Below are 24,722 nucleotides of genomic sequence, written 5' to 3'. Positions count from 1 at the left end.
CATCTCCAGATTAGTAGCCCAGCATAATGCATCTGTGACACTTCAGGTACAACTAACATTGGGTAAGACTTCATTCCAGGTCATAGCCTGCTATAGGTCCCCAACCATGTTCCTAGACTCTCACTCCATGTTCCTAAGCACCCTGGAATCTATTAAGGTCCAACCCAACACTCTCATACTAGGAGACGTCAACTACCCCTCCATCAACTGGGAAAACTACTCAAGCACCAATTCACTGGCCCAACGCTTCCTGGAATTCATCAATTCCAGTGCCCTGGACCAGCTCATTCTGACCCCACTAGAGGAAGCAACATCCTTGACCTGGTTATTACTAACATGGATGAACGTTGCTCTACACCAACAGTCAATCCCTCACTGGTCAGATCGACCATAAACTAGTCACCATGGAAATCCACATCTCACCCATACCCCCCCCCCCCCAAAGGTAACTACCTTGAAAAACTTCTCCAAAGATGATTGTGGACTCCTAAAAACAAAGGTGACTAACTTCATGGCACCCATGCCAATGGAAAATAGCTGCATGACTGCCGAATCATACAGCAATGCATGGAACTAGCCATACCCAACAGAACCAAGATGCTCTCCTAAAAAAAAAAAGGAACCAATCTGGTGGTCCCCTACCATTAATAAACTTTACAAGGAAGGAAGAAACTGTTGCAGAAAAAGGTGAAGTCCCAAGCCTGGAAAAACTCCTTTATTAGCCTCAACAAAAAGTTGAGATCCCTCATCAAATCCTCTAAAGCCATCTATGAAGGCAGAATTGTGGCAGACACTAAAAATAATCACATAGCCTTTTATAGTTATATCAAGAACCTCCATGGCAATACCCAGATGTGCTCGGAGTTACTGCACAATGGTACCTCCTATACTGAAAACAACAGAAGCCTCTGCAAGTACTGCAGCTGCAAGGACCCAAACCAGAACCAATTCCAAAAGACAAATTAGACCAGCAGTTGTAGCATCAGGATTTCTTTAATCTGATGATAGTGCAAACAACATATCAATCAGGTAGAATGAGTGCACAAACCAGTTTCAGCAAATAGTTATAATGCCTTCCCCAGTGTGAAGTAAGCAAAATGCAATACACTCCTTATATAGTGTTAATTCAGTTAGTAAATACCAATGGTTATAAATGCTCGTTAAGTCCAGGGGGGAATAAAGCCTCAAGTTTAATAATCCATTTCCTCTCTTTTTTATTTAAAATATCATGCCAGCCCATTTTATTGGATCTTGGTGCTCTAATTTTATCAATAATAATAAAATTGAAAGACACACTTGGATGTAAAAGAGTATGCTTAAATAATGCATTGGTAATTTTCTTGTTTCTGATTTCACTAAGATGCTCCCCCACCTTGAATTTGACAGGACGTGAGGTTTACCCCACATAAAATGTTGAGCCAACTGATATTGCCAACATACTGGCCGACAGATTCAGTGCCAACTTTACCCCCCCCCCAAGGACCAATCACAATACCAGAAGAATGCCAGGCACACAGCATTACTGCAGCCCAGGTTAAAGCTGCATTATCCAAGGCCAAGAATACAGCTTCCATGGGACCCAATAATATCCCTGGCTGTGTTCTACATGAACTACAACATGAACTGGCACCACATCTGTGTGCCCTGCTCAGTCACAGCCTCACCTCAGGCTTTGTCCCTACCAAATGGTGCACTGCTACAGTCATCCCTCTCCATACAGGGTGAGCGACTACAGACCCTGGGAATTATCACCCCATTAGCCTGACAAGTCTGATATGTAAAGCTATGCAGTGCATCATCATGGACCTGATTAACAAAGATATAGAAAATCTCCAAACTCTGGACCCCACCCACTTTGGCTTTGTGAAAGGGAGATCATTCCTGCTTAACCCGGTTGACTTCTTTGAGTCAGTCACCAGAGCTGTGGATGAAGGTAAGTCAGTGCATACAGCCTACTTCGAGCTGGCCAAGGCCTTTGATATCATTCCTCACTTGGGAATTATTGATAATCTCCCCTCTGTGTTGTTTGTGTGTGTACACAGCCATGTTTCATTGTGTCATTGTGTCTCTGGCCACCTGTGCACATGATGAAGACTGTGACCTATCCACTCTCCCCTCTGCGTGGTATATGTGTGTGTGTGTGTGTGTGTGTGTGTGTGTGTGTGTGTGTGTGTGTGTGTGTGTGTGTGTGTGTGTGTGTGTGTGTGTGTGTGTGTGTGTGTGTGTGTGTGTGTGTGTATATACAGCTTTTCAATTTCAACATTGGCAGGTTCCAGCTTATTTTGATCACCGTGGGTGTTCTTCACGAACAAGGTAGGCCATACTTATTTCTTAGGTTGTGGGAAGGAACTGATGATTTTTATTTAGTCTTCTGGTTGGTTCGATGGTGTAAGGTTAAAAGATTTTCTGCTTATTATTCGGGGTTGGTTAAGCAGTTATTCTACATTTATGAAAACTACCTGCATTATAAAGCTTGTTTGATTAGTTTTGGGGGCTTAAGCTAATGGATAAAGATAGGTTACAGTCCTTTTATACCAGGTTTAGTGTTTTACAGAGTACAAGTTTTGCAGTAATCTCTGGTGGCAGATAGTCATGTGGCTGGTACTTGGTTGCAATGGGTGCTCTCTTTCAGTTAGTATTCTAGTTTTGTAAGAGAATCAGGAAAAGGTGGGGGTAGGGGATTGGGAGAGATATTTAGTGGAGGTAGGCAACAGGAGCTATGAGTTACCATGTCTTATTCTGGGTGTAGATAATAGCATTGGTGTAGCTGTTTGTAAAGCATTAAACATCTGAGGTGAGTTTTGTGGATGGTTGATGCCATTTTATGTCCCAAAATATTTTTTCAGCCTTGTCTTGAAAGGTGATTTGAGAGGATCTACATTACACGTTATGGCAATGTATAAAGTGGCTGTAATGCTGCAAGTGTAGAAAGCTCTTAGTTTTTTAAGGAACTGCTTACAAAGTTGTTCAGTGTTCATGCATTTAAACCTCAAAGTGGCTTTGTTAGCTAGCGCCTAAATATGTGGTCCATGGGGAACAGAGTCAGATGACTGTCCTCACTCGTGTGACTTATTTCTTTTCATTATAACCATGCAGTACTGGAATTACTTTTAATGTTGATTAAGAACGTTTTGATAATTTGGTTTTAATGAGCAAGGGTGTAATTGTGACCATAAGTTAGATACAGCTGAAGGTTAGTATGTTTAATTATTGAGGGTTATTTGAACAATGGGTCATTCCAAAATAATGTAATGGTAAAGTCAGTGTATGATTACCCCTTCAGCAGTAGGCTTATGTGGATCTTGAAGGTGGAACCATTAATTGGTGATGGCTTGTTTGGGTTGGAGTATTACCTGGTGCTACTACTTTTATCATGTGAAAGGGCTGAGCCAGTATTGATTTTCTTGTTAACTGCTGTGCAGACACAAGGAAGAAGGCTTGATTCTCACATGAGTTAACTGGCAAGGCTTAATCTATAGCACATGGTTTAATCAGACTCCTGATGAGGATCAGGAAGCACACAGGTTTAATGTTAGGAGCAGTAGTTCAGGTGGTCCAGAAGAGGATTCTCCACAGCCTCTGTCTGGTCATTATGTGCCTGTGAAGTAGTTTCTGATTAAGGCCAGGGAAGAGAGGCCTGTGAACAGGCACATGGTCAGGCCTGACAAGCCAGGGTGGAACTTACCACTTAGCAGTACAGATTTTTGCAGAATGTCCAGATTTTGTCTTAGGTTTTGCTTGCTCTCATAAGATTGTGTTTCAGGAAATCACTGGCAAATCATTGAGGTCTGCAGGCAGTGAATGAAGACAGACAATTGAGTTTCAGACTTCATACCTATCAGATAATGCATGCCAACATAAACCTGTTATTTATCAACTTTTAGCCTTAAGGACAGTAGAAAGGAACACATCCCTATTGGGCCTCCCTTGATAATACACACTAATGTAAACCCAACTTCTGGTTTTAAAGGCAATAAATAGTAGAAGTGTCCTTTTTGGGTCTCCATTGATAATACATGCTAAGAAAATCTGTTATTTACCAACTTTGGCTTGAAAGTTAAAAAGGCAGTATTTTAAGTGGACTATGGGCCTTTGTTCCCTCCTCCCTTCCCGTGAGTTATGGCTTCGACCATTGTGGGTTCTAATCCAGCAAACTCAATGTTAAATCATGGAGGGCTGAAGTCAAAATAATGACAGACATTGAGTTTCAGAGTTTATGTCCTTCTGAAATGCAGACAAAGGCAAACAAGTTATTTTAACATGTCCAGCATTAACAACAGTATTGGAAAGGGTCCCTATTGGGCTTTTGTTCAACCCCTCCCCCCCAATCATTTATGGCTTGTTCAGAATCTATGCAGTGGGAGCCTTATCCTAAGAGCATGGCTGGAGTTTCACAGCGAAGCCTATAAGGATGAAGGAAGCCAATAGTAGTAGTAGTACCAGGCCACATAAAAAAAAAAATTATAGAACAATTGTGCAAGATTGGAAGGGTGAGTTAAGTTATTAAAGCATTTCTTGTTCTGTTTACCGACTAGATGGATCAGCAAATGCAAGCCCAGTTACAGGCTATGATAAGGCTGAAAGGGAGAAATTGGCGGGAGGAATTTGACTGACAGTCAGTGAGCTCGGGACAATCACAGACTCTCCAGGCAGGGACCATTCAACCAGCGCATAATATATTGCCTGACCCCCAAGCAGGACCCAGTACTGGGTGTCAGATGTTTGTTAATAGCAAAGATAAAGAGAATGGAAGTGACAGGAAGGACGGAAAACCACGGAAGCACAAAGAGAAGAAGCATTGTAACGTAAGAGGGACAACAGACATGACGGTAAGTATGAGTTTAATGACGATCAAATGTTTTTACAGTGGTTGCAAAACCACTGATTTTTTCAGGAGCATGAGGTAAATGATTATGGATTCTAACCCAGTGTAAATAAGGAAGAAAGTGTAATGAGTGCATGCGGCCAAGACTCGTTAGTCAAAGACAGAGCTGGTTATGTTTAGAGAACAGCGCAAGACTCGCATCTAGTGGGAGCAGTGGTGGATGCAACAGTAGCGAATACACCTTTACAAGACAAAGGACATATCTTAGATCAGATTGGAACATTAATGGTACAGGTCAAAGGTGATCAGGAAGGGATCAGAATAGGGGAGGGAGAAAAAAAGGGGACAGGGGACAAGAGAAGTACCACAGGGCAGTCTTATTTGACTTACTCCTGGGCTTATATCTGAGTGACAAAGTGAAGCAACAAATTGCCAGCAGGGAGTATGGAGACATATTTTTCCTGCTGAATAGAGTGGAAGAAGAAAAGGAGAAGGATGGCAAGACTGAATATTCAGGCGACAAAAGGAGGAAACTAGCAGTAAGACATGGGAGAACTGTGTGACTGTTTCTTTTCCATCTATGCTGAGATTTTAGGGGAAAGTAGCCCAGACAATGTCAAGGGCATGTAGACACATTTTAATAGTGTGACCACTATGGGCGTTGCACAAGGGGAGCAGAAGTGGCTACAGTATGATGAGGACTACAGACAAAGGAGGCAGGTATACCCAGGAACAACATGCTCTTGGATGGATTTGGGGCTACTCTGTTGGTTGGACCCCAGTGGCAGATCATTGACAACAGATTGCAGGTTTCTGTTAAACCAAACAGGGATCATGTTTAGTAGATATGGAGAGTACCCCTGCACAGGTGCAACAGGAATGCAGTGGGCTAAGACAAAGGCTAAGGTTGGGGTGGTGCTACCAGTATAATCTGGCTATTGCAGGAATCAGTTTCAATGTAAATACCAGCAACAATGCATGTCATTCAGAAAGGCCAGCCACCCAGACAGGACATGCTTATGCCTTTCAGGACCTCAAGGGAAAAATCCTTTCATGCCACCACACTTTAAAGCATACACAGGGAAATCTTCTGATTCCAGTAAGAGGGGGACATTTTAAGGGAATGGCTCAAAATGTATCCAGATAAGGAGGCAGCTGCATTACTTGAGGAAGTATTTACCAAAGGTTTTAGGATACCAGCAAAGGGCAGGAAACAAGAAGGGGGTTATTAAGAATTTGAAGTCTGCAAGAGAGCATCCAGATTTAGTTAGAAGGAAGCTAAACAAAGAGCTAGAGGCAGGTAGATTAGCAGACACATTTCCTCATCCACCCAGAAAGGCTTTCAAAGTCTCTCCTATAGGCTTACTATCCAAAAAAGACTAGGAAAGTGTCAGCTCATTCATCATTTCTCCTGTCTGGAAGGGATTCAGTGAATGACTATATAAATGGCATTGGGACATCGGTACATTATGCTTCATTTGATGAAGTAGTTAGGAAGGTGCAAGGAAAAGAAATTGGGGACCTTATGGCAAAAGCAGACATAGAGTCTGCCTTTAGTCTCTTACCCATTGCAGCCAAGGACCACTCACCCATTGCAGCCAAGGATCAGGGGTGGTTGGGTTTAAATTTTGAGGGTCAGTACTACATGGATAGATGCATGCCAATGGGGTGTTTGATTGCATGTGCCACTTTTGTAAAGTTTAGCACCTTCTTGCATTGGCTGGTTGTGCATAGTTTAGGTAAAGACAACACTGTTCATTATCTGGATAATTTTCTATTAGTAGGGAGCAAAGACACCAATGAGTGCAAATGAACAGTAGATATCTTCAATCAAATATGCAAAGAATTAGGGGTACCTTTAGCAACAGATAAAGTGGAGGGCCCAACAAATAGATTAACATGTTTGGGAACAGAGATCAATAGCTCAAAGGGTCAATGCAGGATCTCCTTAGACAAAGTTAGGAAGTTATAGTCAGCCTTGAGTCAAGTCTTGAGACAAAGCAAGTTAACCCCAGTTACAGGAATTAGTCAGGTTGATGAATGTTGCATGCCAGGTAATTCCAATGGGGTGGTCATTCATAAGACAGCTAGCTGCCAAAGGGTCCAGTTGTACGAAACCATACCATTTGATCAGGATTTCACAAGACATGAAGAAAGACTTAAAGGTGTGGTTACATTTTTTTTAACAGCATACAATGGGCAGCAATATGGTGGGAAAAGGTGAGCCAACCCCTACTTCAAGTGTTCGCAGATGCATCAGGAGGATGAGGTTTGGGTGGCTATTTTCAAGGACAGTGGTTCAGTTAGGCATGGCCGGATTAAGTTAAAGACAGGCTGAGCATTTCAATTGCGGAGATGGAATTTTTTCCAGTGGCAGTGGCCCTCGAGATCTGGGGGAGAAAAATGAAGAATAGCTGGTTTTGCTTTGTTCTGATAACAGCAGTGTGGTGCACATTAGGAACAATCAGATGGGGTTAAGGAGTATTGGGCAACATGATGAGGCATTTTACTTTAAAGTGTTTGATGGTAAGTGTTACATTTAAGGCACAACATATACCAGGCATTGATAACTCATTAGCAGATTTCCTTTCTCATTTACAATGACCCAGATTCAAGCTATTGGATCCAAATGCAAAACCCACTCTGGAACAAGTGCCAGAGCATTATGGGAATTATGGGCAGCTGAGAATGGAGGCTAATGTCTAATGCTCTCAGTGCAAGGACAAAGGTCAGGTACTATAAATGCATTCTACAATTCTTGCAGACAAGGTTAGCCAGAGGCTGGAGGCCAACATGGCTAATACCACCTCACTAAATCAGAGCTTACATTGTGTTAATGAAGGAAAGAGGTTGGAGTTTAGGGATGGCAAGAAGCACAATGTCAGCACTGAATTGGTTTCATCATGCTCTAGGGTTAAGGGACAAGGTAATGGATAAGCAATGTTGAAGAGTTGGGGGAAGAAAACACCCAAGATCCAAGATAAAAGATACCCCATAGCTCCAGCAGTACTATGTAAGTTATGGACAGCCATGTTAGCGGTTTGTTTTTCTGCTTACAAAGTCACATTATTTAGAGAGACTTTCTTGCTGGCTTTCTGTGGGGCTTTTAGGGGATCAGAGATTGTTTGACCGAGTAAGAAAAAGTGCCAACAAACTGTTTTACCTCTGACACACATATAGCTGCTAGAGGATGACACCTGGGTTTATTCATCTAAAACCAAAACTGACCAAGGAAGGAAAGGCCAGTGGGTGAGGGTGGTTACCCCAAAGAGTGTAGAATGGAAGATGTCAACTGTAATGGTAGAGTATTGCAGCTATAGGGATACAGTAAATGGCCCATTCTTTTGTCATCAGTAAGGTGACCCCCCCCCCCCACACACACACACAGTATCAGGTGAAGGCAGTCTTAAAAGAGGTGGTTAAACTATCAGGTTTATGCACAGATGGATATACATTGCATTCTTTTTGGATAGGCACAGCTTCTCACAGACATGCAATGGGGGCATCACAGATGGAAATAAAGAGACTGTGAAGATGGAAATCCAATGCATATAAAATTTATGTCGTGCAAATGTCTGTAACTTTGTCTTTCTATTTCAGCACAAGTGGCAGCAGATCAGAAGTATATTTGGTTGTGGTTCATTCTTTTATTCAGAGGCTTCAGCACTGGTGTGAAGTCAGAATGGTCCCTTCTCACCTGAGATTGAAAAGAGGCAGTTACTTGGGGTACCAGGCATGCAGTGCCATCAACTGCAGTCAATATTGCACCAGGCAGCTGCAAGGGGGGAGAACACTGGCAGCTATTGTGCTACACTTAGGGGGTAATGACATCTGCGAATGTCCAGTAAGAGAGCTATTGGAGTTTATGGTACAAGAGGTAACTTAGTTACATGATTGTTGGCCTCATGCTATAATTTGCTGGTCAGAGATAGTTCAGAGAATAACATGGAGGGGGGGGGCTAGATCAATTAAAGCAGTGGAAAGGATGAGGCAAAGAATTAATAATACCATGGATAAGTTATTAAGGAGCATTGGTTCGACATACTTTTCTCACCCTGGCATTAAGTTCACCTGGCCAGAGAGGTATGCTGGGGATGGGGGTCATCTTTCTGAGGAATGAATGCAGGTTTTCTATGGGAAGTTACAAGCAGGTTTAACTCTAAAGGGCCTACACTTTGAATGAAGTGAGATGTGTTTGGCAGAAGGGAGAAGTATTCCTCCCTTCTGTGGCTGAAGGCAGGAAAGGTAAGGGAGGCCAAGGTAAGTGGGGTGGTCACAGGACTCTTTAGCTGGACATCCCACAGACCAGACAACCCCAAGGGAATCACTGCCAGGGGACTTATCTGCCTGGTAATGGCTCTTTGGTAGATTGTAAGGCGGCCCAGAGGAATTGAGAATGTCATGAAAAGAAATTATGTCATGTGGGTATTATTATTGGAAGGGACAGATATCCCCACTGCTGTCTGTTCTGTAGGGTTTAGAGCTTTGCCATGAAATAAATAAATAAATGGCCTCCCTGGCATTCTTGCCTTGCACACATTTCCATCAATAGTAAAAGGACATTGGGAATAATTGGCAATAAACACATGGCTGCGGGCATTTAATCACCTAATGTCTCTGTTTTATTCAGTTTATCAATGATTGTTGCTAATGGATATCAAGAAGAAGCTATGATGGCTTTGTGGTAATGATTTTGTAAGCTGCTAATATGTTGATCAATAAATGATGTAACTGATGTGAAATACCTGCAAACTGGAATGATGTGAAGCAAGTGCTGTGTAAAGAAGGTCCAGTAGGGCAAGATGATGATAAGGCAAAAGGACTGACCATGTGTTGGTGTATCTTGGAACCAGGGTAAGTGGGAATAGTGAACAATGTGGTGCTAAATTTAGCAATGGCAGGTAGAGCTGTACCAGTCTCGGACAAAAGGATAACAATATCACAGAGCTGGCCATTGGACTAGCTTACACACTGTACATTTGGGTTGGGGAGGGGTTAAATTACTCAAAGATAATCAATTTAGAATGTGATCAGCAGTCCAGTGGTTTTGATTTAGAAAAAAAAAGAATGCCATGAGCTGCTATCAGTGCTAAACTGAACAGTAAATTTGCTGGCTGCCTTGTTTTCCAAGTACTTGCAGCAGAAACAGCTGAGCTGGTTATCCAATCATGAGAAAGCAGAAGTAGATACTGAATAGCCCTGGGGACTATCTCTAAAGCTAATCAAGTTTCATTTTGGTTGTTACTAATTTTCTTTTTATTTCTTGTTTGCTTTAACAATCATCAAGAGTGACACTCAAAGGAGTAAAAAAATATATGCAAGGTCCACTGTGTTATTTATTTTTCTTTTTAGATTTCATGTTTCTGAATTTGAAGCATAATATTTAAAATGATGCACTATTGTTGTATTACTTGAGTGGTTATTATGACAGTGTAGTTCTTGTAGTCTCTACTTTTATCAATGACAAAAGTTACATTTTTAGATATTATGGTTCTAAATTAGAACCACAATATCTAAAACAATGAGACACTGCAGCTGTCTTATAAGAGGTAAGTTTTGTTATGATATAATGCAGTTCTTGAAGTCTAGATAGTTGTGTAAATGAGCAAAAGCTGAAGTGGTTACTTGCCTATGATATGTTTAAAATGTTGTAAGAAATGTCATTGCTTGTTATCTTACAAAGCATTTTTTGTCATTTAAATGTAAAACCTGTGCTGTCCTTTTCTATGGAAAAAATCCTGGATGGATTGAAACGTCTGTAAAGTAATCAGAACAGTATATTCATAAGTGAAGGTACTTTGTAGGGCATTTACTCATTTTTTTCATACTGAGATTCTTGTGATTACAAGTGAAAGCAGAGTTTTAGACAGACTCTGTTCCAGGCCTCTTCTGCCCTTCCACTCCAGAGTAGGAGACAGACCACCCCATACCTCTCAACATCTCTACTCAGGAATCAGGGACAAAACCAAACATAATAGGAGGACAAATGCCCAAAGTCAGGGATAGTTTTTAAATATTACTTTAATGCATGTACAATATTAATAAAACCACAGGACTTGCAACAACATGCATATTCTAAGTGTCAAGAAACTTGAAACTCTAATAGGTTCATGGGTATGTAGTAGGATAATGACCACAAGGACCTTTTTTAAGGCTAACTATCGTGGACTATGATGTTTACAGATGACATTGTGATCTGTAGTGAGAGTAGGGAATAGGTGGAGGAGACCCTGGAGAGGTGGAGATATGCTCTAGAGAGAAGAGAAATGAATGTCAGTAGGACTAAGACAGAATATATGTGTGTGAATGAGAGGGAGGATAGAGGAATGGTGAGGATGCAGGAAGTAGAGGCCGCGAAGGTGGATGAGTTTAAGTACTTGGGATCAACAGTTCAGAGTAATGGTGAGTATGGAACAGAGGTGAAGAAGAGAGTACAGGCAGGATGGAGTGGGTGGAGAAGAGTGTCAGGAGTAATTTGTGACAGACAAGTACCAGTAAGAGTGAAAGGGAAGGTCTACAAAAGGGTAGTGAGACCAACTATGTTATATGGATTGGAGACAGTGGCATTGACAAAAAGGCAAGAGTCAGAGCTTGACGTGGCAGAGTTGAAGATGTTAAGATTTGCACTGGGTGTGACGAGGATGGACAGGATTAAGAATAAGTATATTAGAGGCTCAGCCCAGGTTGGAAGGCTTGGAGACAAAGCCAGAGAGGCAAGATTATGTTCGTTTGGACATGTGCTGAGGAGGGATGCTGAGTATATTGGGAAAAAGATGCTAAGGATGAAGCTGCCAGGTAACAGGAAAAGAGGGAGGCCTAAGATAAGGTTTATAGATGTGGTGAGAGAGGACATGCAGGTGGTTGGTGTGACAGAGCAAGATGCAGAGGATAGGAAGAAATGGAAAAAGTTGATCTGCTGCTGCAATCCCTAACAGGAGCAGCCGAAAGAAGAAGAAGAAGAAGAAGAAGAAGAAGAAGATCATCCCAAATCTCTGACAAGTTCTGAACCCTGGATAAATGCAAGTAGGGGTTTGGGAGATTAAATATTACAAGCATGGGCCTGGGAGATGAACCATTTACAGGTTCCCTGTGTCCATTAGAGACCTAGGTGCCAAACCAGGGATGAATTTCCGGTTTCCCATCTAATTGTCCAAGTTGCACTTGAATTGGGTTAGGGAGGAACTCTGCTTCACGTGGATGGGGAGCCTGTTCCATAGATGCTGTAGTCTCTAGGATACATACCTATCTCTCCAGCATGTCCTATTTATATCACAGGCAAGGTTTAAGTCTTTACAATTCTGGGGCTGTTTGCTTTGTGGATATGCAGGAGGTCCATCAGAGTAGAATCTTGCAATATCCTGTATGCCAGGCATAAATCTTACCTCAAAAGCCTGTAGGAGACAGAATACAAGGATAGGGCCTTGAGGTGGTCTGCATAGGACATTTTACTTACACCCTGTATTCTTTAGTGAGGAAACTCTGTGGATATTCCAATTGTTGGATATGCTTGGTAAGGTTCATACCAAAGGGGGCATTGTACTCAATGACAAGTCTGATGATTGACGAATACAGTGGAACAATGACTTCCTTGGACTTAAATGCCATGCATTTGTTTATAAGTTGTGCAGCATAAAAAGCTTTCCTCACTACCTTAGACACATGATGGTCAAAGGCTAGATTACTGTGTATGTGTGCCCTTAAGTTCCTGATTACTGGGCCATCTCTATGTGGTGTGTTGTTAATATGATAGTTACCAGGGTTGGGTGACTTCCTGAAGGATACTTTTATACATTTCTTGGCATTTAGTTTTAGTCCATGGCTCTGACAGTAGTTGTTTGTCCATGTCAGTCCTTTTTGGGCAACATTTGTAACAGTGTTGGATTCAATGACAGCTCCTAATTTGCAGTCATCTGCAAATTTAGTAACCAGGGGCCATTGACATTGGGCTTGACTTCAGAGAAGTAAATGCCAAAAAGGAACAGTCCCAGGACTGATCCCTGGGGGATTCCACTTGTGACTGGCCTATTTGAAGAGGTGGACTCCCCGTTCTGACTTCCTGGGTCCTGTCTTTGAGTCAGTTGGCTATCCTTGCTTTTTTGACTTTCTCAAAGATGTCCACCAGGCTGAGTAGGCAAGACCTGTCCTTGATGAAACCAAACTGGGTTGGGTCCAGTGTCTGGAGGTTTACTATATCACTATTGATCATTTCCACGATAATTCTTTCCATACTTTACATATAAGACGAGTGAGACGTAAGGGTCTGTAGTTTCCAGGATCTGTAGGTGGCCCACCTATGACTGTTGCTGTTCTCCATTCTTGAGGCATGAAGCCTATTAGGAGTCTACAGTTAAATAGCAATTCCAGTGGCCCTGAGAGGTCATGTTTCATGCTATTTCGAAGGCATCCTGGGATATTGTCTGGGCCTTAGAGAGAGCATTAAGGACCTGTTTCCTAGTGATAGCAAGGGATGGTATTTCCTGGGGGAAGGTTGAGAAGGAGAGGGGTAAAGTTGGAGCTGAATTTATTGGCCAGTAGCTTTGCTCCATCTTCTGGATCAGTACAGGTGGCTCCATTTACAATGAGATCTGCACATAACTGTCTATTGCCTTGAAGGCTGCAGACATAGTTAAAGAATGCCTTGTGGTTGTCATTGGCCTGGAAGGTGAAATTTACCTCAGCATTGGCTTTGCTAGACTTTACTTGTCCTCTGAGTTGTTTGTTTAGTTTAGAGTGCTTTTGTCCTGCTGGGTGCTGCACCTCATAAGTTTTGCCATAATTTTATTCCTTCTGTCATAGCCCCTACTGAGTTTGTGATTCCACTAGGGTGGCGTTTTTTTGAGTTAGTTCTGTACGTCTTCCTGGTGGGTACAGCTGCCTCTATGCAGCTATTAATATGCTTGTACAGGAATTCTGTAAACAGTTCTGCATAGGCAGCAGTATTCTCAGGGTTTACAGGGGCTTGCAATTTTGTCAGGTTATCATCTAATAGCAGGAGGTTAGCCTTAAAGTATGTCCTGAATATTCCAGGCTTGGCTGTGGGTCCAGGTTTTATTTTAAATTCAAAGGAGACCATTTTGTGGTCTGACCGTAACAGGGAAGACATTACAGTAGGCGGTGTGCAGCATTTTCCCATATTAGTGAGGACCATATCCAGTATGGTTGCACCCCTGGTTGGTGTATTGACTATCTGGACCAGGAAGTTTGTATTTACAAAATCCAAGAATCACTGTGCCTGTACATTTGGTGTTGTATAGGATTCCCAGTTAATAGTGGAGTAATTAAAGTCACTCATGAATATGGTATTGGGTTGAATTGTGTGTGTTTCTAGTAAGTTTAAGTAGGTGGTATGGATTTCCTGGATAATAAAGGGGACTTTGCAAGAAAGTGGTATTGGATTTGCCTATGATGATTTGAATGTGGAACTGTTCAAGTACATTGCCCTGTTTAACCAGCCTCGAGGGATATTTATTTTCTATGTAAGTAGAGACACCTCCACATTTAGTCCTTGTCTGTATAGTAGCTGGTCTAAATGTGTGGAAGACATTAAAACCTTGCACTGTTGGTGCACTCTCCATGACTTTAAACCATGTCTCAGTGACTGAACGGATGTCAGCATTCTTTAGGGTGAAGAGAGCTTCTAAGGAGTGGAGTTTTTTGTTTAAACTCCTGGCATTGAGCAGTAATACCATTCAATTTTCTTGGTTTTGAGTTGCTATGTCAGAAGTGCTTTCAGTTTGGAGGGAAGACAAGGTTTTAGATAATATTCGAAAGCCTAGAGGGGAGAGGTGCAGACCATCCCTGGCAAAACAACATGGTTTGTTGACTATCTCCTTTCATGCTGACAAATATTGCACCCCCTTAGAATAACACCAGAAACTAAGCCAATTATTAAAGTCTGTCAACTTTTGTTCGTATTGTGGCATCATCCTTGGAGAAGGTAAAAATGCTGCTCAGTGCTTGGCTCATACCAGCCTGAGACACACATTCTGAGAGCTCCGTGATGTCACTCTTCATATAGTCTAGGGAGGTATGTCTCAGGTCATTTACTCCCACATGGACTATGATTAAGTCATACTGGTGCTTGTGGTCTAATGACAAAATAAACATACCACCCACTAAAATACAGGACTAAAAAAAATAGCAAATTAGCACAATCTGTTTTGTATAGAGCGGGGATATTAACTAAAAAGTTAAATGAATTAGACAGCAAATTAATTTAGAATTTTAGAGCATTACATCCTAAGGGTCTTAATCTTGAGGCCAATTTAATGAATTAGAAGTGTTTATTAAATATTGACTAGATGTTTGATCTTCATTTCTAAATTTAATGGATTTTGCATTTTCATAATGAATTTTGCATGTGATGGTTATAAAAAAATATATATTCTATATTTATTTTATAGTCAGCATGGGGCACTTTAAGGAGGCTAATTAAGATGTAATTAAGGAGGGGTTCTCCTGTTATAAATTGTGAGCTTGTAAATTATTTTGTATCCTTTGATTTTGAAAGTCTGAGGTACTGGAGCTATTGGTTAGACAAGTAAAGCTCTTACAAACCACTGTCTCTGTGATTTTTTTTTTTTTTTTTGGATACTTGTGGTCTAATGACCTGAGTGTATGTGTAATGTGGTTTATCCTGCCTGACATTACTGATTGACTGTGATCCTCAGTGATTTAACAGAAAATCAAACATTTTATGAAAGACATGGCAAAAAATACAATGCAAAATAAGGGACAGTCTGCAAAAAGAAGTCTGGTCCCAGAACCAGCACTGTACAAAGACAAGACCAAGTGGGCCATGATTTGAGGACAGAGAAAAATGAATAACTGCAGGTGTGCTGGGTATCACAGATGTGGGGGGTGGGGCAGAACTGTAAGAACTTGGGAGTACAGTTAAAAAAAAACTGGCTTGTGTATGAACAAAACCAATAAAACTGAGAGATATTATTATTATTAACAATTAAAATAATTTTTAATGCATTAGCCCCCCCCCCTTCATTTTTCAGACAGATGCCGTGATTCAGATTTAATGATGTATTTGAGTTCAAGGTGCATTACTTCATTTGAGCTAGTGTTTTATTGGTTTACTTGTTTGCTTCCATGAGTATTTCTGTATTTGACTGTTTTCCACCACTAAATGACTTTTCTAGATGGTGACAGTTTGTTAAGTCAGTCTGTGAGAAGAGATCTGTGACTGAATACAAGGTCTAAATGCCTGCACTTATTTTCTCCCATAAATAGAACACATTTGATGATCAGGTAACTAATAATCTGGTTGGTCAGTGTTTCTTACCCATATCTAACTCTCTCTATCTGTCTCTCTATCTATCCATCTGTATATCTGTCTGTCAATCACCCTTCAGAGTTAGACTAGTACAGTAATTAAACTATCTAATACCCTTTAGAGTTAGAATAGTAATTTAACTACTATGATATTTAAACACTTGACTATATTTCATGTCACACCAGTATATATCAGTGATTATGACATATATCAGATACATTATTTTTGTAACATATTACTGCAGGGTAACTACACAGTAGCACCATCTTGGATGTTATTAGTTGTACCATATCCCTCTCAGCTACTAATGAAAGCACAAGTCTCTGTGATGAACTTCTATTGCAATGTGCTGTCTACCCTCTGTCATCATACTGTATCTAACTTCCTAAGGGAACTTTATGGGGAAATGGAACACCCTCCCCCAGGAAAAAAATACTTTGGCTAAAAATCTTGATTTTATTTACATTTCAGCTAAAATCTTTATTCTCATTTGGAAAACAAAAATGCCATTAAGCTACTCCTTATTTATGATGCTCTAAAAACCAGCTGCTACATTTTTTTCTAGAAGCATGGAATATGTGTGCTCCAATATGACTTCCTTAAAAAAAACATTTTTATTAGAAAATGTTTTAATTATCTGGAAAATACAGAGATAAGTGCATATATAGATATGTAGAAATTCATCAATAGCAAAACTCATACAAAGTTTTAAACATGCAAGATATCTGATTTTGATTAGATGACACAAAGTTAAGTAATGTAAACATCAGGAAAATCAAAAACAATCATAAAACAACCATACGAACAACCATCCACTTCCCTCGCCAGAACTATTTTCAAGAATACATTGTAAACTATGAGTAAACCTCTCAAAGCTTAGAGTAGCTTTAATATTTGAAGATGCATATATATTAATAAGCTTAATAGCTTTGATTTTTGTGAAATATGAATCAAAGACTAAGTTGTATAGACTTGTCTAAGGTTAATAACATATGGAGTATACATAAGGCAATTATTGTCATATGATTATTTTTAGCAAAAATTCCCTCAGTCCTTTCTGTCTCATTTATTGTAACATTGGTAGATACTTATTAGCTTTTAAGTGTTTAGTTACTGTAACCATAAATTCAAACCAGTTAATAGTTTTACTGGCTAACCATTTTTGTGAGATGTAAAATTTTAGGAGAGATGGGGCAGTAATTATTATGTCTAAATTAGCTTCATGAGCCTAAGTAGAAGGGAGATATAACAGGGTTAATTACTAATCAATCAATTAAATGATGGGGATTATAGATTTAATTCTTGTTATAAGTGTTTGCCACAATACTTGTATATATGTATAACAGGGTTACTTACTAATCAATCAATTAAATGATGGGGATTATAGAATTAATTCTTATTATAAGTGTTTGCCACAGGTGCAGCGGTTAGCATTGACGCCTCACAGCAAGAGGTTCTCTGGTTCGATTCTTGGCTGGGGTGCCTTCTGTGTGGAGTCTGAATGTCCTCCCTGTGGTTGCATGGGTTTCCTCCGGGTGATCCGGCTTCCTCCCACATCCCAAAGACATGCAGTAGGTGGATTGGACACTCTAAATTGGCCCTAGGTGTGAGTGTGTGCATGTGTGTGCCTTCTGTGGAAGGTTGGGCGCTGGGCTGGCAACTCAACACTGTAAAACTCCACTGCCAATCATGAACGGACAGGTGATCCGCTGTGGCGACCCCTAACCGGGAAAAGCCGAAAGAAGAAGAAGAAGATAACTGTTTGCCACAACACTTGTATATATGTACATGACCAACATTTATGCAACATGCTAACATTAATCTCACCACCTGCCTCACATGTGAAAGATTTATTAGGAAAATCTAACACTTTGTTAGCTAATGTTAATACTGTATTATTTATAATCATAAGTTGAGTAAAATAAAGTTTTTAAGTGGGTTAAATTGGATACTATATTATGATTATAGTGACATCTGTAATAGTAGGGTCATATTTTTTTCCAGACTGAGGTATATACATATTTATGTCTACATTTTTTGAATCACTAATTTATATGCTTTTGATACTGGTTTATCTTGAGTTAACATGCACAGAAAATCTTGTAAAAATTTGATTCTGGGAATAAGATCATAGTTAAAAGAGTTAGGTCTTAATGATACAAAATTCCAGACTGTTTTATTTTTAATAAAGGGGAAATTGTGTTAGATCTAATGGGGAATTGTTTAATTTGATATCAGTATTTTGATTGATAAGCTGTAGATAAGTAAGCTCCCTTTTAAGTTCAAATAAGGTATTAGTGTCTAGAAACCCTTTAATGATTCTTTGAAGAAATGCCAATTTTTATGTTTTCTATATCTATATATTGTTGTGGAGTGACCTGAGTGCGTGTGTTATGTGTCAGATTCTGGCACCTGATAGACAACTGACTGTTACCTTCTCCTTATTCAACCTAGTGAGTGGGACATCTGTGTGCCTCACTATTGAGTCACCTATGATTAGTGTATTGGGCATGGTGTTTAGTCTTAGGGACTTAAGTTGAGGGGCACACTGTGTAGGTGAGCTTTGTGTCCTGTGGTTTGTACTGTGTTGTGGTGGTCAAGTGCGTTTTTGTCTTGGAGTTCTCCGCTTTGGGTAAATTTCTATTGATAGCCTCCATGAAGGTGGGTGTGTTTGTGTTTTTATGTGAGATATGTGATTGTGGGTATTCTGGAGGGCTATGTGTTTCATGTGGAATGGTGCAGGTGTTGGCCTTCTCCTCTTGACCAGCTAGTCCGGTCTTGGTTGGAGAGTGCATAGCTTCCAATTTGGTGATATAAGTGCATCTCTCATAAGTCTGAGTGTTGGGAGGTAAGAGGAGAGGCTTGTCTGTGTACATGAGGCAGTTGTTACACTGCCTCAGAATGCCCAAGTACACCAGGTTAATAGGAGAAAACACAGGGAACTGCCCTTTAATCATGCCTGGAGGGGTGGTCATAACTACTAAGTACTAGAGCTATTTCCGTGAAGAACAACTAGTGCTGATGGCATTTAGGTGTGCTACAATAATTGCTACAAAAACCTGTTGAAGTACAAAGCGATTAAGCTATTTGAAGTGCAAGAGAGAAATAATTAGCAATTTTCAAGGAAAAACCTGAACAGCAGACTTTCTGGCACCAGTAATAGTTTACCTCAGCTCGGCACTGCTTGGCAGAGCTTAAACAAGGGTAAACCCATGCAAATGTGGGCTTTTAAACCAGAAAGTTGAAAGGAATGGAAAAACTGCCCATATGGCCAATAAGCTACAATTTCTGGGCCAGAAACCACTCCTCTTGTGGCATATAGGCTACCTAGTGCTTACCACTCCCACTGATAAGCTAGAAAGCTTCCCTCCAACACAAAAAGGCTTGGGGGGCTCAGAAGCTTACAAACAGTCTTGGATATAACAAATCTGTATCTGGACTAGACTAGTTGTAGGAAAGGTGGGAAACAAGCGCAAATGTGGTATTTTAAACCAGAAAGTTGAAAGGGATGGAAAAACTGCCCAAACAGTCAGTAACTAAAATTTCTGAGCTAAAAGCCATTCCTCTTATGGTAGATAGACTACCTAGTGCTTAGCACTCCCACTGATAAGCTAGAAGGCTTCCCTCCAACAAAGAAAGGCTTAGGGGTGGCTCAGAAGCTTATAAACAGTCCTGGATACAGCAAACCTGTATCTGGACTAGACTAGTTACAGGAAAGGTGGGAAACAAGCGCAAACACTGGCTAAACCAGAAAGTTGAAAGGGATGGAAAAACTGCCAAAATGGCCAATAAAATACAATTTCTGGGCCAGAAATCACTCCTCCTATGGTAGATAGGCTACCTAGTACTTACCACTCCCACTGATAAGCTTGAAGTCTTCTCTCCAATACAGAAAGGCTTGGGGGGGGGGCTCAGAAGCTTACAAACAGTCCTGCATACAGCAAATCTGTATCTGGACTAGACTAGTTACAGGAAAGGTGGGAAACAAGCTTAAAACTTTTTTTTACAGAAATGCAGCTAAAACAGCAGTAAAAACAATTCAAATGCAGTGCAAGCTAGCACACTTGAGTGTGTAGCAATATTAAAGCAAATACAGTTTAAATAAATGCAATTAAATTTAAAAAAATGACTAAAAACAAGTGCAGAAAGCAGTGAATTAGGAGAAAATCAAAATGGAGGCACTTAGAGTATCAGAAAATAATGCCAGCAGATATATAAATAATTCACTCTGAACAGTTAAAAAGTGCCAAAAAATATACTTATCAGCTTTATATTTCCAGATTGTTTGAGAAGCACACTCAGTCAGAACACAAGAAGATTTTTGCAATGGAAGTACAACACAGAAAATACACCTCAGGCAATGACAAACAGTTAAGATGGGCTGGCTCAACAACCCCCACCTGAAACTAGCTTCTGAGCTACCCTGAGAGACAAAGTGCAGACACCAACAAAGGACAGAAACAATACAGCAAATATATAAATAATAAAGCAAATATATAAACACAGCACAGTGCAAACAGAGTTGTAAAAAGTGCACTTATCAGTTTGGAATATAAGATGGGAAAAGATTCCAACTCTGCTCACAGTCAGGAGAATTTAGCTGTCTGCTATATCAGCTCTCTACAAATTCACAGAAATGCAGTGCTCTGAATACTTGGTGGACTTAAGGAGAGCAGAGTTTGTTGAGGGTTTGTCCATAAAAACTGTAAATGTAAAATAACTGGCCTGAAGCACAAGTGCTAAAACCAAAACTAAGATGTATAGAATAGCAGACAAATTTAATCAGGCTACTAACAAGCAGTAACGAGTGCAGAATAAGAGCACATGAACACTTACAAGTAGACAGAACAGCAAACTAAGGTAATGAAGGTAGAAGACAGTTGCAGTAAGAACAGCTGAATAAAGTAAATATATATATTTTTTGCTAGTGGAGAGGGATGGAATACAACGCAATTAAGAGACTACAGGGGTTGTCCTTCCCAAATGCTCTCTCTGTACACAGTGGATAGAGCTGAGGATATTGGACTGGTAGGACTGTCTGAAATCAAAATATGATCTCACTGTACTCAGTTGAGTGAGCAAGTGAGATGGATTCATGAGGAGTGTTCAAACACAAATTTACAGGAGGGGTGGGCAATTCCAAAGCCAACAAGATTAATACCACAATAAGAACAGGGAAGGAGGGTGGGAAACTAACTGCAGAGAGACAGATAGACCACAATACTCAATGAAACAAATAACTAAACCAAAAAATAAAATGCAGTACTATCTGTAACACTGCAAGTTTATTCTTAACTCAGCTTGTAATACAGTTAGTTGCAGGTAGATAGCAGCCAGCCAAACAGCTCAGATATTGAGCAGAAATAAATTCACAGATATGTGACTAACACTTATAAGCACAGACAAACCCTCTAGGCTAAGAGTTAAACACCGAATATCAAAGAAGTGAAAACAACAGTAACCTCCAATGAAACCAGTTTGCTACACTTGTAGCATGCTAAATGCAGAGAGACAGAGAGACCACAATATTCAAGGAAACAAATAAACAGAAAATAAAATACAGTACTATCTGTAACACTGCAAGTTTATACTTAAATCAGCTTGTAATACAGTTGATTGCGGGTGGATAGCAGCCAGCCAAACAGCTCAGATATTGAGCAGAAAACTATTAATAAGGTTAGTAAGAGAGTTATTAATAACTAACTGGGTTGACATATTATTGCACAGTTGTTTTATAACATTAGTAAATTGGTTTGGAAATCCCATCATACCCATAACCATAATAAAAATTTAGTGTTTACGCTGTCAAATGTTTTTGATGCATTAAAAGAAGGAGTACATCATGGAGTTTTGCCTTTGTAATGTCGATTTTGAAGTGTGTGTGTGTGTGTGTGTGTGTGTGTGTGTGTGTGTGTGTGTGTGTGTGTGTGTGTGTGTGTGTGTGTGTAAAGTAAGTGATTAGTCAATGGTGTGTCTGTTTTTAATAAATCCTGACTGGATGGGTAAAATAATTGTATGTAACATCCTTTTGATACAGTTTGTTAATACAGATCAAAAGGATTTTAATATCCACATTTATTAAAGTAACAGGATAGTAATTTTCAATGTTTGAAATATCCTTATAAGGTTTTGAGATTAAGATGATTTTTGAGCTGTATAAACATAAATCTTTTACACCATCTGTTATCATATTATCAAATAACATATATAGAATTTCCGCTAGAATATCTGAAAAATATTTATAGAATTCAGGTGATAAACCATCTGGACTGGTTGCCTTTGTCACGCTCAAGCCTTTGATTTGTATATCCTTAAGTGATATAGGGGCCAATATGGCTTCCTAGTGTAAATGTTACATCCTTTCTCCTTGTTCAAGTGCATGCTTTGATCTCTGATCTCTGCCTCTTGTTGAAGATGCAGTTTTATGCCTCACCTCTAAGGTCATTGGCTGCTCCATCCTTCTCACTCCTTCTGAATTCTGGTAACCTGTACACACTCCCAAACATGACTCAACAGCAATGGAGACGGGTGCCATATTTCTGTGTCAGTACAAAAACTCCACTATATATTATTGCTTAAATAACAACTACTAAATTATTTTACATAATAAAATTATTAAAACTGCCATGTCTGAAAGTGTCTTTGATGGTCTGTAATGAAATTAATTGTAATTTTTCTGTTTCAGATTCAGTTGAATGTCTAATATGTCCAGATGATTACATGTCAAATGAGAGACGAGACTTGTGCCTTCCGAAGGCTGTGGAGTTCCTTGCTTATGAAGACCCCTTGGGTGCAGCCCTTGCAACCTTGGCCATTCTTTTTGCACTGATGCCTACAGCCATTCTAATAATATTTTCTCTTTACAAGCAAACCCCCATTGTTAGAGCCAACAACCGCGAGATCAGTTATTTCCTTCTTGTTGCTCTTGTATTGTGCTACCTCTGTTCTTTAATTTTCATTGGCCGCCCAAACAGAGTGACTTGTTTAATCCAGCAAACTACCTTTGGCATTGTTTTTGCATTCTGTGTTAGCTGTGTGTTGGCAAAAACCATTATGGTGGTCATAGCATTTAAAGCTACAAAACCAAACAGCAGCCTGAGGAAATGGGTGGGGCCTGCATTACCTATTACCATAATCTTCTGTTGTACACTGTCTCAAATTATTCTGTGCATAGTCTGGCTACTAATATCTCCTCCCTTTCCAGAAGCAAACATAAAATATCTGAGCACAAAAATTGTAATTCAGTGCAATGAGGGTTCCACTCTTGCTTTCTGGTGCATGCTGGGATACATGGGCTTGCTGTCTTGTGCTAGCTTTGTAATGGCCTTTCTAGCTAGAAAGTTACCTGATAGTTTTAATGAAGCTCAGTTCATTACCTTTAGTATGTTGGTGTTTGTCAGTGTCTGGATCTCATTCATTCCTGCCTATCTCAGCACAAAGGGGAAGTACATGGTTGCCGTGGAGATTTTTGCCATCTTGTCTTCCAGTGCTGGTTTGCTCAGCTGTATATTTCTGCCAAAATGTTACATTATTCTACTGAGACCTGATATGAATATCAAAGATTATCTCATGGGAAAACGACCTGGTAGTAATATGAAAACAATAATAATTGAGCATTGAAAGCTAGTGCTGTTAATAGTGGACTACTTGTCAGGTTAGTGCAGAAGATTAAGGCTATGAGCTTCATCTTGTCATCATGAGTTTGAATCCCTCAATCTCCATTTGCATTATTTGTGACTCTGAGCAAATCACTTGTCCTCTTGGATCACTGCTAATGACTAATGCTGGTTAACAAATATGATATAATAAAGTAAATTGCTCTTCTGTCATGCTTCAGTATTGATAAATAATTATGCTAAGTAGCCCAATAGTCCAATTTACTAAATTATCTCTCTCTGTGAATATACATATATATATATATATATATATATATATATATATATATATATATATATGTGTGTGTGTGTGTGTGTGTGTGTGTATCTATATCTATATATATATATATATATATATATATATATATACACACACACACACACACACACACACACACATATATATATATATATACACATATATATATATATATATATATATATATACACACACACACACACACATATATATATATATATATATATATATATATATATAGATATATATATATATATAGGTTCACTTCAAAATCTTGAAAGCTCAAAATACTGAAAACTCATAATACTGAAACTCATAATATAGAAAAATATACAGAACACCAACACTGATTATATTGCAGCAGAAATACATACAAAAACATATTACCCTTCTACAATTATAAAATTCACGCACTTCACTGCACTAAGATGTGTTATGCTGTAGTATAGTGCATTAAAAGGGAACATGCCTAAGTTACAACAGGCAGCCATGAAGCATGTAATGGTATGTTTGCCATTGTCTTCTGTGAAGTGTGATCTCTGAGTTGATATATTTAAGTAGCAGGAGGTGGAGGGGGCGCAGCCCCCCACATGGTGGGTGCAGGGGGGCTTGCCCCCTGTTTATAATTGTATTATATCTACTTGCTCCCTAAATATTTTCTAAAATTCCTCAGTCTTCTTAGAGTACAAAATGACATAT

General features: G+C 39.7%; 1 protein-coding gene across 1 annotated transcript in view; it reads left to right on the top strand.

Moving 5' to 3' along the window:
- The window catches only part of LOC122797821 (vomeronasal type-2 receptor 26-like), a 98,714-nt gene extending 74,985 nt beyond the window's left edge, over positions 1 to 23,729 (top strand). The window contains exon 3 of the mRNA XM_044066344.1: positions 22,795 to 23,729. Within this exon, the coding sequence (XP_043922279.1) occupies positions 22,795 to 23,729 (935 nt within the window). The remainder of the gene's footprint in view (positions 1 to 22,794) is intronic.
- Positions 23,730 to 24,722: the final 993 nt, after the last annotated feature.

The sequence above is a fragment of the Protopterus annectens genome, chromosome 3.part1, assembly GCF_019279795.1.
Source record: "Protopterus annectens isolate FY-2018-M chromosome 3.part1, PAN1.0, whole genome shotgun sequence".
Lineage (NCBI taxonomy): Eukaryota > Metazoa > Chordata > Ceratodontiformes > Protopteridae > Protopterus > Protopterus annectens.
This window is presented reverse-complemented; position numbering and strand designations above follow the sequence as displayed.